The sequence below is a fragment of the Labeo rohita genome, chromosome 4, assembly GCF_022985175.1.
Source record: "Labeo rohita strain BAU-BD-2019 chromosome 4, IGBB_LRoh.1.0, whole genome shotgun sequence".
In the NCBI taxonomy this organism is placed as follows: Eukaryota; Metazoa; Chordata; class Actinopteri; order Cypriniformes; family Cyprinidae; genus Labeo; species Labeo rohita.
Genome location: NC_066872.1, coordinates 26981757 through 26998642, shown reverse-complemented (window position 1 = coordinate 26998642; position 16886 = coordinate 26981757). Strand labels below are relative to the sequence as shown.

The window sequence follows — 16886 nt, the reverse complement described above, 5'->3', positions numbered from 1 at the left end:
AAAAGTGGTTGAGAAGCGTGAACAGTCAATTCTAAACCAATCAGAATCAAACATTTCAAACAGACGAGTCATTATATCAGGTAATAATCAGAGATACTCAGCCCAAGTGCGTGTTCTTACCAGCTGCCGTAGTCATAATCAAAGCCAATGGTGATTTCGCTCCCCTTAGAGATGGACCTCAGAGAGTAAATGTATAAATGCAGCATGCCGTCTTCGATTACGTGCCGCACCTCAGCGTTGGGGGTGCACGAGCGACGAATGAATCGGGCCTCGTTGCCGAAGCTCCGTGCGTCCACGCACATTTCTAAACCGTCAAACTTAGAGTAGAACAATACAAAAGGGTACGGCCTGCGAATAAAATAACAATATAAATAAAACTGCTTGAGCAAAATGAACAGTGCTGTCAAATCGATTAATCGCGATGAATGGCATACAAAAGTTTTTTGTTTACATATATGTGTGTACATTATACATGTATATATAAATACACACGCAAACGTATACACATAAGAATATATGTATCATATATATTTAAATCTAATATAAATCATATATATATACATGTGAGCATTTCTTAAATATATACACATTTACTTATTTTGGATGTGATCAGTCGCGATTAATCGATTTGACTGCACTAAAAATTAATGTTCAAAGCACAAAGTGTCATTGTAAGTACCTTTTAAAGAAGTAACCATTCGCTTCAAATTGCTGTCGTAGCATGACCTTCCCCCTGTACTCGATTATGAGCGAATCGGCAGCCAAATCCCGAACAGCTTTAAGAATGCGTTTGTTCTTCTGTACGTGACTCTGGAAAGAAAAAGTCATGATGAACATGTTGTACATGCCACAGCACACTAGAAACTAGGGCTGTCACTAATGATTACTTTGGTAATGGAGTAATCTGTCGATTATTCTGATGATTAATCAAGTAATCGGATAATTATTATTATTTATAAGTAAACAATAGCATGTAAAATGACTTGAAATATATATATATATATATATATATATAGTGGCAATGAGGCAAGAATCATTAGTTTAAATAAAGTAAAAAAAGTAAAAGCAAGTAATAATATGGTTTTATTGAACAAAACTGTTACGTAATGTATTATAAACAACAGCTAATGTACATTACGCATTATATCAAAGGACTGCAGAGGGTGCCAATGGCCTGATGATCATTTTTACACTTTACTGCACAATCTAATCCATGTTTAATGTTTGACTCAACAACATTTAATTCAAATGTTCACTTAATCTTTAATATTTGGCCATTTCTTTATGATAGAAAAGCTATGGCCACTGTAACTTCTTGAATATGTGGACATCAAAACCAGTAAACTCAGAGTGAGGGTTTAAACTTTCATTTTGGAATTGCAATGAACAGTTAGCATATTGAGAAAGATTATGATGTAGTCTCCTGTGCTGGCGTAGGTTTAAAATTGATTTACCTTACAAATCTGATGAAACTGCACTCATTACGTTCCTAGATGAACGTAATGAAAAAAACGAAACTCACAAGGAGTTTGAGACCCTCCAAACAGTTTTTTAGCAGCGTTTACTGTGAACAGAGCTGCTCGGAGCTGCTCTGATCACGTACGTAACCTACACGCATGTAAATAATTAAAGCACATATATTATATATATATATATATATAAATATATCTATTTAACTGAATCGTAGCATTTGTGAATTCTTAATAGCATTATGCTTTATGAAGATCTTTAAATGGGTTTAATATGTGAATGCGCCACTTCCGGTACTTTGTCAATTACTTGACGCTTGCAAATGCAATCAAAAATTGAACACTCGAATAGAATCAAGAAATCGTTGCAGCCCAATTTTTATGTAATGCCATGTCAGCATCTTAGACTATTTTCATGGCAAAAAATATTTAAAAATACAAGTATAGCAAATGCAATAAAAACCAGCATAAAAGAGTTTCAGCCCAACTAGAAACGCAGACCAATACTGTGGTGGAATTTGTATAGGTGAGTATTTAATACCTCTACAGGTGGTTTGAAGGCTGCGGTGTGTGTATTGTAGGCCAGCGTTTTGCCATCTCTGGCTTCTTTTACTCGTAGCAGTATCCGCACTTCTTCACTGTATTGGTTACTGCTGGCTTCCTCATAGCGCTCCATCCACGACTTCATCTTATTCTCCCAAAGAGAGGGAGGATCTGTCGGCTCACACTCGGGAGCTGAGCCCTGAGGACACAAGATGCACAAGATGGAAAACGAGCAGCGTAAGCATGCATAACACACGTTTGAATAGTTATTTAAGGGGTAAATTTGGATAGCTCCAGAGCACCCACCTTTACTCTAGACGATTTTCTAGAGCCTTCACGGAATGACTGAAAAAAACAAAAAGAAGCAGAAATCAGACGTGTTTCAAAGCAGGCGAAGTTGATTTTGATTAAATAAAATGAGATTTATAAATGATATTTTAATAGACAAGGACCAAAGAAAAAAAAAAAACCCACAGGACTATACTTTATTTTATAATTTGGGAATTGACTGTAGTGTAAAGTGGCCATTATACACTACAGTTTGGGTCAGTAAGATTATTTATATTAAAGATATTAAACTGATAGTTCACCCAAATATAAAAAAAATTACCCCATGATTTACTCATCCTAGGTGTATCTGACTTTCTTCTTTCAAACGAATACAATTACAGTCAAATTAAAAAAAAATTCTTGGCTCTTTCATGCTTTATAATGGCAGTGAATGGGTGTTAAGATTTTGAAATCCAATAAAGTGCATCCATCCATCATGTAAAAAAAAGTAATCCACATGACTCTGGGTTAAATAAAGGCCTTCAAAATCTCAACACCCTTTCACTGCTGTTATAAAGTTTGGAAGAGCCAGAACATTTTTTAAAATAACTCCGACTGCATTTGTCTGAAAGAAGAAAGTCATATACATCTAGGATGTCTTGAGGTTGAGAAAATCATGGGGTAATTTTCATTTTTGGGTGAACTATCCCTTTAATTTTTTTACTCAAGTACACATTACTCAAGAACTAATGGACTCTCTACACAAAATCTTCTGAGAAAAACAAAACAATCACAGCTTCCACAAAAACTCAATTTTGAAGTCATGTTTATGTTCACACTAAAAGTGTTTGTTGTGTGATTCAGACCTTCTTGGCCCTGGCTGTAGCCGGGGGCTCCTTTTCTCCACTCTTCTTTCGTTTCTTGTCAGCTTGTTTGTTGCCGAGACGTGCTGTTGTGAGTGTGATGCTGGTGGGGGTGTGCTGAAACGCTGTGTACAACTCTAGTGGAACCTCATCCCCACTTTCCGTAGCACTGGTGTCCCCGTCTGCAACAAAACACACAGTACATGAGCTCGTACATTGAATTTAACACCTAAACCATCACAGTACAACTGATATTTAACCCTCTAGCATACATATAAAGTAGCTGCAGTTTGCAGACACTACTGTCCTCGAACTGCACTCGAAGTGACATTGAATCAAGCTGCAGCTGTAAAGCTCATGCATCTCCAGCAGGTGGCACTCCAGGCAGAGACCTCAGATATCTTCAATCTAAGGAAATCTCTAGCAATTATTGACCTCACTACATGGAGAGCTTCTTATAGAATTGGCAGGATAGATTTCGGGAGGGTCAGATATACATTTCAAGTTATACAAAAGCTCATATGGTCCTGTGTAGTGTAAACTCTTCAGACTGTTAAGATGCTTATCTGCAGGTCAACTGTGGGAAAAAGCAGTAGTGGCATTGTTTCTGTGGGAGAGGTTGAACATGTCTATAGGTGTGTTTGTTTGTGTGTGTGCATGAAAAAAACTCACCAGACATGTTCTCCCTCTTCCTGGTTTGTAGTAGGATGGCGTGCTCTCGGTCCAGGGTGCGTGGCTGACAGCGTTCACACAGGTAGGTCTCGGGAATGTGCTGCCGGTCGATCCCCATGCAGTCTATGTGCTGCCACACACTGATACACAAAGACAGTTACGAATGAGGAGAAACGGCTTGAACATACCACTTTAATTCTTTGGTATTACTTGACTGTGATCAAAGCGACTGACAGATCCTACTATTCAAACACTCAATCAACTGTCTGAACCTTTATCAACAGTAAGTTTTCATCTACACTCTGAATTCCCAGCACTGTTACATGTCTTGTCATCACTAGTCTCATAAACAAAGAATGCTGGGTAAAACATTCTGTAGTATTTAAACAGAGTAAAGCTACAACCAAAATAACTAAAACTATATTAACGGTAATGTGTAAAAAAATTATTTGTAAAAACACACAGCCTCCCAACCAATTACACGACCAGTTTCCAAGATATTTATGTTTTTTTTTTAATAAGTCTCTTCTCCTCACCAAGCTTGCATTTATTTGATCCAAAGTACAGCAAAGACAGTACAACTTTGAAATATTTTTACTATTTAAAATAATTACTTTTTATTTGATTATATTTTAAAATGTAATTTATTCCTATGATTTCAAAGCATCATTACACCAGTCTTTAGTGTTACATGATCCTTCAGAATCAATCTAATATGCTGATTTGTTTTTCAAGAAACATTTTATTATTATTATCAATATTTAAAACAGTTTAGTACATATTTTCTGCCAGGATTCTTTGATGAATAGAAATATCCAAAGATCAAAACCAAAGATTTTGTAACATTATACACTATAGTATCCAAAAGCTTTAAGTCAGCTTTTCTTGGGGTAAGAAATTACAGAAATTAATACTTTTATCTAGCAAGGATGGTTTAAATTCTGGATGGTTTTAAATTCTACTCAGCTGTTTTCAACCTAATAATAATTATTACATTACATTTAGACATTTAGCAGACGCTTTTAAGACGCTAATTCAGTACACGTAGCAAGTTTTTAAAAAAAAATTATATAATAAATAAAAAGAAAACAGATCAAATTAAAAAGAAAAAGCAAGCTAGTGTTAGAGGTCTTCTAGTTTTGCTTTTTGTTAATTCTATAATAAACAAAGAAAAAAATAATAGATGGAACACAAGAAGAACAGAGAAGCTAATGTTAGTTGTTGTTTTGTTTTGTTTTTTTAAAAAACAAGTAGTAAGTAAATGAGTATTGAGTAAGTCCAAATGGGCAAGTTTTTTTAAATAAAGAACAGAATTAGAGTAAAGATTGCTAGAGTTAAAGGGTCAAATAAAGAAGGAAGAGATGTGTTTTTAGCCGATTCTTGAAGATGGCTAAGCACTGTTCAGATTGAGTTGGGCAGGTTATTATTATTTGTATTAAAAAAAAGTTTTGATTTCTGAAGAATCATATGACTGGAGTACTGATGCTAAAAATTCAGATTCGAAACCACAGCAATAAATTACATTTTAAAATATATTCAAATCGAAAATAGTTATTTTAAATACTAAAAATATTTACAGGTTGGTTTTGCTGTATTTTGAATCAAATAAATGCAGGCTTGGTGAGCAGAAGAGAAAAACAACAACAACAAAAAATACATTTAAAACCATTCTGTTCAAAAGCTTTTGACTGGTAGTGTACATAAAATGCTAATAATAATAATAATAATAATAATAATAATAATAATGATTCAGAACAAACTATTAGCCATGCTGTAAATTATGTACAAAATATTAAAACACTATAAACTTTCCAGAAATGCATTTAAAATAAGTGCTGGTCACAATGTTTACAGGGATTGCAAAGCTCAAAACTATCTAGAAAACAAAATATTACTTCATAAATAATATTTGGCAAAAATTAAATATTTCAATAGTACACACACTACTGTTCAAATGTTTGGGACTGGTACGATTTTTAAACCGCTGTCGAAAGAAGATTTATGCTCATACCCTGTATCAAAAATACAGTAAAACTTTAATATTGTGAAATACTATTACAATTTAAAATACCCATTTTAAAATGTAATTTATTCCTGTAATGCAAAGCTGAATTTTCAGCATCACTGCTCCAGTCACATGATCCTTCAGAAATGATTCTAACAATGCTGATTTGGCTCTTAAAAAACATTTCTTAATATTTTGGTGAAAACAGTGAAGCATTTTCCCCAAAAATGTTACAAATATCAGCACTTATTTAAAATGATAAATCCTGTGTAACATTATAAATATCTTTACAATCACTTTGAATGAATCCTTTCTCATTTTTAAAAAAGGTAAACAAATAATAATAATAAAAAAATCAAAAAAAAGTTAAATACAAGGACGTTTTTACTCTGAACCAAATAATTTATCTGGGGCATCTTTGCCTTTTTAGAAAATTCACAGGTCTCTACTACCCAGAAATTGTTTTCTACATTCAAAACACCTGTGACACTTATCACTCTCTGTGGCCTCTTTTCCCTCCTAATTTCTCACCCTGTCTATAACCCATTGGTTGTACTCCTATTAATGATTCTTTATACCAGGCCTCGCTTCAAGAACTAGTAAACTCCATATCTATAAAGCATTTTAAACAGCTTAAGGCAGATATGCAACTCGGCAGGTTTTAGAACGCAGACACGACTGCTGTAATTACACATGCAGACATAGTTCGAACAAGTCAAATTTGCATTAGCGAGTGCGTTCTCACCTGCACTTGTCGCAGCAGATCATGTAGCCATCGTCATGGGTAAAGCCGCAAATGCAGCGTGTGATGTCAGCACCGTAGCTGCCGTCTTCCGAGGTGCTGAGCGTGGTGCCACGCGACGCCTCGTCCTGTCCGCCCGGCACGAACAAGTTCTCGCCTGGCCGGCCTCCGGACACAAACAAACTCTCTCCCGGCCGGATCAGCACCGAGGGAGGCGGGGACGCCGGCGGGGTGGGTGGGGGTCGCGCCCCATAATTGTGGTCCTGCGAGGAAATTCGTGGATTGAAATCATGAACATAACAGAGAATAGATAAGCAGGTCAAGAAGGTGTGTCTGGCTGGGGGACGATACTCACGGCGTAAGGCAGACCGATGTAGCCGTGAGAGTGGTGGGAGCTGCTGCTGTAAATCTGGTGAGGGTAGCTGGACTTCTCAACTACCACAGAGCTCGCCTCCACAGATTCTGGTCTGCTCCATATACACAAACGCACAGGAAAAAAAAAAGAGAGAGGGCAGAATGAGGAACAAGTCTGACAAGGCGTGTTTTTTAAGTATACAAAAAAAAAAAAAAAAAAACAGGTTTGACTACAATGAAACAAAAGGGAAAGGAAGATCGAAGATTAAGCTGGCTGGGCTGCAAGGAGAAGTTTATTCAGCGAATCAACGGTTGTGGCTGGCACCGGTGATTGCATATTTTAGCATGACACAAAACACGACAGACCTCAGTAGTGACCTGCTATCTGCACGCGTGTGTGTGTGTGTCCTGTCATGCCCTCAGCTGGCGGGACGCAGCTTGTAGAAAGTGAAATAACAGGATCACACTTCTCTGTAATCTCACAATGAAGTCTGTCACAACCCCAAACCCTATCTGGACCAAACAAACACGCTGAATGAAAGGCCTTCGCTTTCACGTGTTATTAGAACGAATGAAATGAATGGAAGAAGCTTAGGAGTAAAACCAGAAACGGCAGGAGTGTTTTGTGGATAAAATTGGCTGCAAAAGAACCCATAATGCCAAGTTTTATTGGCAGAAAGGACATGTAGAGAAGCTGGACCATTCCAGACAGATTTATAATCACATATCCAGTAATTTTTTCACACAAGAACTGTGTCAAGGTCACGCAGCCACACTGATGCCAGTATAGAAACAGATTACACGCTTAACCTGACACCAATGCACTCACATAAACAACAGTTACGGGCTCATTTGCATATTACGACACTTCAGCATACGAAGAAAGCATGTGCTGTTTTCAACGTGCAAGACGAGACAAAAACAACCACATATATAATTCAAAACACACTGTAGTGCTCAAAAAAAACTGAACAAAACAAACCTACCTATCATGAATCCAGGCATCTGCAGCGTAAACGGCACTAGCAGCGCAAATCGCTTCGTATTCGTTTCCTGTTTTTGTAGTATTCCCACTTTCCTCCTAATCGGGTCTTAGTGCAAGCGAAGAGAAACTGTACCTGCTGGCCTTCTCGTCACATTTACCTCGTGCTGTCTCTGTCCCTACCTCACGCGCACACTTCCTGATTCAGTTGGCGCTTTGCAGCCCAACTGTCAAAGTGAAAGTGTGTGAACTGCTGAGGGGCGGACCCTGGAGAGACTGAGCGAGTGTGTGCGGGTGTGTACACACACACACACACACACACACACACACACAAGGCAAATGAGAACAAGAGCTCTTACGAAGAAATGGCCCTACCAGGCAGGCGATAAATGATTAGCAGGTTTTATTGATGCTTTTACGTTGCGGTGTGGTTTTAGCGATAAGATTATCAGAGCGGGACAGGTGACAAGCCGGGGATTTCCTGTGCATCGATGACAATAAACTATAGCGTCTTTACTAAAAAAAACAGTCAGCAGTCACCTCTCTCAGCAGGGTTAGGAGGAGGACATGCAGCGAGTCAAAAGGAGACAGATAGAAGGTGTTTGAGTAGGTGCGAATGCAGAGAGGAAGGTTTGACAGATTGAAAATAAATGGATTACTCATAAACGCAGCATTACAATGCAACATTATTTTGACCACATAATTATGACAGTCAGTACTGTTAATGTTTCTCAAACATTTGCATGCATCAAGCTAAACAATGTCCAATGTGAACTTAACCTTAAACTTGAAAGTGCTAACAAACCAACTGTTTGAAAAGTAAGTTCTCAAAATTTAGTTTGGTGATAAATCACTGCAGAAATTACACAATTCACCTTTAAAGAGACAGTTTACCCAAAAATGAAAATTCTGTCATTAATTACACACCCTCATGTCGTTCCAAACCCGTAAGACCTTTGTTCATCTTCGTAACACAAATTAGAATATTTTTATGAAATCTGAGAGCTTTCTGACCCTAAATAGACAGAAACGCAACCAACAAGTTCAAGGCCCAGAAAGGTAGTAAGGACATTGTTAAAACAGCCCATGTGACATTAGTAGTTCAGCTTTAAATTTATACTTTTTGTGCACGAAGACAACCAAAATAACTACTTTATTCAGTAATTTGAATTTTCGATGCGCTGCAGGTCAGAAAGCTCTCAGATTTCATTAGAAATATCTTAATTTGTCTTCTGAAGATGAACAAAGTTCTAACGGGTTTGAAACGACATGAGCGTGAGTAATTAATGACCAAATTGTAATTTTTGGGTGAACTATTCTACTCGGTCTAAATCAGTCTCAGTGTGATAAGATTTCATGTCCACACCAAAAATGACAATTCTACAAGACACGACAAAATCATTCACAAATCACAGCCAAATAAGGGAGCAAGTGGGTGGGCTCCCACCACAAGCCTACTTCTGTCTCATACTTGCAACAGTTGGTTATTTATTCTAATGAATAGAAATTATTCAACATTATTCAAAACACACACTCAGTGACTGATCAAATCTTTGTCATGGAATACACTCACAGGTTGTTCACAGTTTAGCCAGTTCTATTTTCCTTTCATTTGTTTTCAAAATCTGAGGTAAATTATCCATTGTCACTTTCATTATGGCCATTAAGTCAGGCAAAACTTATAGTTAAACTCACAACGGAGCTACATGTCGACGCACTGCCCACGAGTCTATTAGCACTGACACAATATATAACGTTTCAGTATACACTACCAGTCAGTAAGATTTTGAGTGTTTTTAAAGAAGTCTTTTCTGCTCACCAAGTCTGCATATTTTTATTCCAAAACACAGCAAAGTCGTAATATTGTGGACGATTTTTACTATTTAAAATTATTGCTTTCTATTTGAATACATTTAAAACGTAATTTATTCCTGTGATCAAAACTAAATTTTCAGCATCATTACTCCAGTCTTCAGTGTCACATGATCCTTCGGAAATCATTCTAATATGCTGACAATATGCTGTTTTAAAGTACATTTAAAGTACATTTTCTCATGATTCTTTCATTAATAGAAAGATCAGCATTAATCTGAAATAAAAAGCTTTTGTAACATTACACGCTTACACATTCAAAGGCTTGGAGTCGGTTTTTTTTTTTTTTTTTTTTTTTTTTTTATAGAAATGATAGATGTTAAGCAAGAATGCTTTAAATTGATCAAAAGTGATGATAAAGATGTTTATAATGTTACAAAAGATTTCTTTCTCAGATAAATGCTGTTATTTTAAACTTTCCATTCAAAGAAACCTGAAAAAATTCTGCTCAGCTGTTTTCAACATAATAATAAATGTTTTTGAGCAGCTGATCAGAATATTATAATGATTTCTAAGGGACCATGTGACTGGAGTAAAATTTTAGAAATAAATGACATTATAAAATATATTCAAATATAAAGCAGTTATTTTAAATAGTAAAAACATTTAACATTTTTACTGTTTTGCTGTACTTTAAATCAAATAAATGCAGGCTTGGTGAGCGCAAGAGACTTCAAAAACATTAAAAATCTTACTGTTCAAAAACTTTTGACCGGTAGTGCATCATGATCTTGGAATTATAAGGTTCTATCTGACATTTTTGCCAAAATTGATTTATTCACATATTCTTATTCAGTGGCAACATATATAAAGTTCATACATTTTGGGAATTTTGTATTTAGAAAACAAAACCTCCATCTACAACCTTATAATTCCACGGTGGTGATATTTTCTTGCATTTACATACAAATATAAAAAGATATAAATATGGCAAATTAATGCGTGGCCATGAGTTGATGAGTGTGGTGCTTCAGATTTGTTAAAATAACCATAATTGTTAAGTGGAATTGGAATTGTTAATCTGATATATTTTTATACCATTAAAAATGTTTGCCATTAAACAGCAAAGAGTTGAATGCCATAATTAAACAACATCTATAATAATACAACACTCTTAATATGGAAATATCTTCGCAGCACACCACATTGTTGCACGCTGCGCCAAAAAAACCTATTAAAATAACAAAACTGACCAATCAGAGAAAACACATGAGAGACGGGAAAGACAGAGGACAGACTGTGTGGTGCTGTAATTGAAGCTCCAATTAAACGAAAGGGGTATGCATGTGCTAATCATAGCCCACCACTCCAGACACGGCTTAATATGGAATAGACAATTCACACACATACACACACCTGTTGAAAGAGACTGGGGCGACAGAGCAACAGCACACACAGGATACATGTGTGTCATGTTAGCATAAACCACTCAAATCACACCAGACTTTGTCCATCTAAGGCTAGATGAGGTTTAGAGGGATTACAGCAGCCGTTTCAGGTCCAATGGCATTTTAACGGACTGTGTGTTGACATCATGGTGATGCACAATGCCTGGTAACCATGACAACCTCTGCCGCAGGCCCGGGGTGGGCTGACCCTGACTGAGGAGTAATGTCAGGAACAAGCAAAAAGCCACGTAGATATGTGACGCTCGAACGAGATCTGCCGACGCGTAGACCACCCGGAGATAAACAGCGTAACATTTATTTTCTATAAGCGGCGTGTCAGGTAGAGGTCTTTTTATGAAAGCTCGTTAGAGCCTTGTGGAATAAATCTGCGTATGCAGACAGGCGTAAGGACGCCCTAAACCCAGACGGACGTAAAGCTACGCGGCAGCACGGCTTCTTAAGCGGGGTAAAGCTCCAGGGCCCAGCTGTCACTCAACCGGTCCCCATGACAACAGGCCCTGCGCAGTGCAGGGGAGAGCACCATGGCAACACAAAGTGACGAGGCAACGCATTTAAAGAGAAACACACTGCGTTCATTCAAGCGCATGCTGCAGAGGGGAGGGGTCTGCCGTACGGCACGTGATGTCACATCTATTAGACGTTTAACAGCTGCGTTTCCTGCATTGAAACTAACAGGATGTAGGACGAATTTGATTAATATGTGCTTACTGATGCTACAAACACAAAACTACAAAGAAAACAACTCATTTTTAATGCAGTTCAGCATTTTCTTAAAGGGACAGTGCACCAAATTAATTTAAATGTGTTATTGAGTCAACCTTTTGGGGGTTTTTTTCCATATATATTTTCCCGTGCAAACATTTTCATGACCTTTTTAGCATTTTTTTCCCCTTACACAAAGCTATACACTGCCGTTTAAAAGTTTGGGATCAGTAAGATGTTAATCTTTAAGAAATTAAGGTTTGTTACGCTCCTCAAGGCTTTAACTAAAAAAAAAAAACCCTGCAAATTTGTGAAATATTATTGCAACTAAAAATAACTGTTTTCTATGTGATTAGATTTTAAAATGTAATTTATTTCTGTGAAGCAAAGCTGAATTTTCAGCATCATTACTCCAGTCTACAGGATCGCATGATCCTTCATAAATCGTTCTAGTATGCTGATGTATAATCAATGTTGGAAACAATTATTGTGTCAATATTTTTTGTGGAATTTATATTTTTCAGGATACTTCGATAAATAAAAAGCCAAAAATATCAGCATTTATCAAAAATAGAAATCCTTTGTATACACAACCAATCAAAAGTTTGATGTCAGTACATTTTAGGAAAACATAAGCAAAATAAAATTTATAAAATATAATAAATAATAAAATTTTGATTGAAATAATGTTACATTGTCATTCAGTGTAATACAATATTTATGTAAAAATTCAAACAACATGCTTAATCTGACTTGTACATATTAAAATATATAAAAGAATAAGGGAGCATATTAAATTTTACTGTGTTTTAAATGAGTAAAAAATTCTTACTGACAAAAAAACTAGGATATTGGCAGTTTTTAAAAATTAGTATTTGGGGTGAAAGTAATTCATCTGTCATAAATTCAGTGTGCCATAAATTGATTTATGTTGTAAATATGCTTGACAAGATTTACACTGAATGACATTTTAGTCTGTTTCTTCTGTAAATTAGGTAAAAAATGTATGATGTTTATTTTTTTGCTCTGAAAAACCAAAACCAAAATGCAATTAAATTAAGCAGAAAAATTTCTAAAAATCTTTGGAACAACAACAACAATTTAAAGCATTATTACACTTACTGTTTTTATGCTTAAACCCTTTTTTGTTCATTTATATATATATATATATATATATATAAATTAAAAAATAATAATAAATTCCAGCTAGGATGTGTTAAATTGTTAGAAAAATACTATTTTAAATAAATGCTGTTTTTTTTTGTTTCAACACTGATAATAATCAGCATAAGAGAATGACTTCTGAAGGATCATGTGACACTGAATACTGAAGTAAAGATGCTGAAAATTTGCTGTGTCACAGAAACAAATTATATTTTAAAGTATATTACAAATTGCAATAATATTTCACAATATTACAGTTATTTCTGCATTTTTGATCAAATAAACACAGGCTCAGTGAGGCTGTATTAAAAAAATCTTATTGATCCCAAACTTTTGAACAGCAGTGTACACTTTTAGGAGAGCGCACAAGTCACAAAGATCACTTTTATGCCATTTTATGGTCAATTTTGTCCCATCCACTTCCATGGTTTTGGGAAAGACTAACTGCTTCATAACTTGTTGCACTAAAAATCTTCTGGGGATGCAACAGCAGCAGAGCAAGTTACTGATGAGAAGGAAGCAGATAGATGAGAGAACGGAAGTGGTTGGTGGAAAAATCTGACTAGAGATGCATTTCTCTCTGCTGATGCAACCAGAAAAGGAACAAAATGAAACGAAAGGTAGCGATGAGTCAATACGATAGGACACGGACAGGAAGAGGGCAACTCACTCTGAGCCTGCAGCCATGTCCAGGTACGAGGTGTTGGCCGTGTCCACCCCTACTGGGATGACTACGCTCATGACGTTCTGTGCTGGGAGTCTCTTGTCCTACTGAGTCCAGAACACAGCAATCCAAAACACTGAGGCATGTCAGCCACAGCACTCATTGCACACATCTAAGTGCATCCACAAGGCCTGCAGAGACAGAGGGAAAGATAAAAACACACTGTTAGAGCTTGCACCAGACTCGGGATATAACACAAACAGAGTAATAAAAACGTGATGGGGACACTACACACCGACATGGCACATATTACGAAACCTGGGTCATTGTAAACAGGATATGACTCTTTTCAACGAGTGACTATGATTCATAAAACAAATATGAGGCTATGCTTGGCCCTAAGGCTTAGTGTTATTCTTGCAGACAGGAACAGGAATACTACAGCATTTACATAATATTACTTTTTAACTTTTATATACCACACAAGCAACAAAAGCTCAAGTTTGTGCTTCAACATGTTAGTTTGGGAAAAGTTTCTTTAGCCCTTTAAGACAACGAAACAAAAAAAAAAAAAATCAGTGTTTGAACATGTCCTTTGTAAGACATGGGAGGGGAAGTGAAGATTGTGTGGCAAAGCCGCGTCCAATAACAGCGCTCGACCTTTGCAGAAACAACAAACAGGGTGAAATGACTCTGTATTGGCTCAAGGGGGCGCAGTTGCATGCTACCATGAAAGTGAAGGAAGACTAGAGAGGGAGAGAAAACACAACATGGAGGCGGCCTTTTATATTTTCCGCTTTCATCCATAAACGTCCACTCATCCTGAGCGCGCACAGAGACGTGTTGTTGATTGCGAGAAGATTTAATGCGGGAGGTGGCAAAAAAATAAAAACGGATGGATGGAAAGATTAATGATTAAGCTTTGTATGTGTCGGGGAGACGGAGGGAAGCAGCTCTGTGGATGTAGGAGGGAAATGGCGTTGATGGACAGCCGCAATCAGCCAATCAGGGCTTCCTTTGCAAGTAACGTTTTAATCCTGGTCAGAGGGGCTAAATATGTCACACTGACATACTTCCCCTGGAACAACAAACAGGGTGCGACAAAGGAATTAAAGAGTGTGTGTGTGTTGTGGTGATAAGTGGGATTAGAGGAGGGGCCAGATGCTGGGACATAAAGTCTACAAATGAAACCTGGATTTTGGCAAGACTGGATGGCTACAAAACAGAAAACAGGAGGGAATACTAGCATTGTGGCAATGGCTTCGCCTTACTTACCAATGTCAGTTTTAACAACAACAACAAAAAACCCCTAAAATGTTCAATTATATTTATTATTATAAAAATGTATATGTATTTATATGCACTGTTTATTGAGACAATTATATATATATAGTTTTTTTTTTAATGTAGTTTTATTTTTTATATAGTTTTATTTTTCTATTTTTTTCCTGTATTGATGTTGTTTTTTCTGTATTTATATTATTAATGATTTATTTTTCTATTTTTTATTTATATGCACTATTGAGAAATTTTTATTTATTATATTTAACAAATAAATAATAATACACACACATAAAATGTTATTCATATTTTTATTCTTCTATTTTTTGCATTTATAAGCACTATTTATTGATGCAATTATATTTATTAAAATATAATTATTAAAATTTTATTAAAATTGTAAAAAGTAATCCTATTATTAATCTTCTATTAATCTTCTTATTAATTTGTATTCGTTATTTTTCTATTTTTTGTATTTATATGCACTATTTGTTGAAACCAGTATATTATTATAATTTTTAAAACACACAGACAACTCAGTTTTATTAATATTTTTTCTAACTCTTTGTATTCATATAAAATATGAATAACACACACACACATACATATACATACATATATATGTGTGTGTGTGTGGGTGTGTTATTCATATTTTATAATATTCATATTATAATGTTATTCCCCATTTTATTTTCCTATATTTTTACCATTAATTGAGACAATATATATTTTAATTTAGATATTTGATATATTTATTTATATACCATATTTACACTATTTATTGAGACTATTATATTAATTATTATAATTGTACAAAATTATATACAAAATGCTGTTCATCATTTTAATATTTTCTAATTATTTTATAATATTCATATTATATAAAATGTTATTCATATTTTGTTTTCACCATTTATTGAGAATATCTATTTTTCATTTACATATTTGATATCCAAATGTTTAAATGTTTTAAAACATTTTAGACATTATTCTACCAAAGAAAACTGTGCAGTGCAATAAAAAATAGTTTTTATTACTTTTTATTTAGTCCTGTGTCAATCACTACTAGATCATTTATATCCAAGTAATTTGATGCACTTGCATTGCATTAAAAAGACAAAAAAAAAAACAGTTTTTAAAATGACTAAAATGATTAACTATTTACCCACCAAAGCCAAATTTAACCCACATTTGGTTAAATTTGGACTTTGCATACCAAGCTTGTGATCTAGATCACTGCAAATAAACAAAACATGAACTTACAAGCCTGCATACAACACACACCTTAACCAGCCTTAACATGCCCCTTTAAATACACAAACACACTTGCACTTCCCTATGAAGGTGGCACGTCTTCACTGTTTGGAAACAGCGTTCGAATGAGTCTGTCATCTACATGTGTGGCGCGTGTGTGCTCTATGTAGACCGCAAAGACTACAGAGAGGCTAAAAGCAGTCCAAAGACTCACAGAGATGACAGCTGTCAGCTTCGGGGCTAATTAATAGGAATCTGACGACGTGTCCGTGTGTGATGTACTCCGCAGGCAACTACAATTCTTCCATTTTTGGCCACGTCAGGTCGCTTTCACAAGCGCTGTGGGTCTGATATATTGGGGATGTTTGGACTGCTGTGAAAAATGAATGGAGTTTCACAGCCCTTGAAAAGGCACAGGAAATAATAGCTCTGTTCCAAATCTAGTGAACTAGAGAGCCTCGCTGGCTTTTGTTTACATAGGCAGCTGTCCTCGAAGGCAGTATCCTGACTGAATTGGAAGCTAATAAGTGACTGATTCGGAATGCTCTACATAAGCAGCGTTATGGCACAAAAATAACCCACAAACAGAGACCAGGAGGCGCCACTCAATATTGATTGCAATCAAGTTTTGATGTTAGGA

The 16886-nt window shown here is 35.8% G+C and overlaps 1 protein-coding gene across 1 annotated transcript in view; it reads right to left on the bottom strand.

Moving 5' to 3' along the window:
* The window catches only part of kmt2e (lysine (K)-specific methyltransferase 2E), a 43785-nt gene that overhangs the window by 14718 nt on the left and 12181 nt on the right, over positions 1 to 16886 (bottom strand). Inside the window, 9 exon segments of the mRNA XM_051107267.1 lie at positions 121 to 348; positions 680 to 810; positions 2011 to 2211; positions 2319 to 2357; positions 3149 to 3327; positions 3818 to 3957; positions 6568 to 6827; positions 6920 to 7031; positions 13718 to 13902. Coding sequence (XP_050963224.1) covers positions 121 to 348; positions 680 to 810; positions 2011 to 2211; positions 2319 to 2357; positions 3149 to 3327; positions 3818 to 3957; positions 6568 to 6827; positions 6920 to 7031; positions 13718 to 13788 — 1361 coding nt within the window. The 5' untranslated portion in view covers positions 13789 to 13902.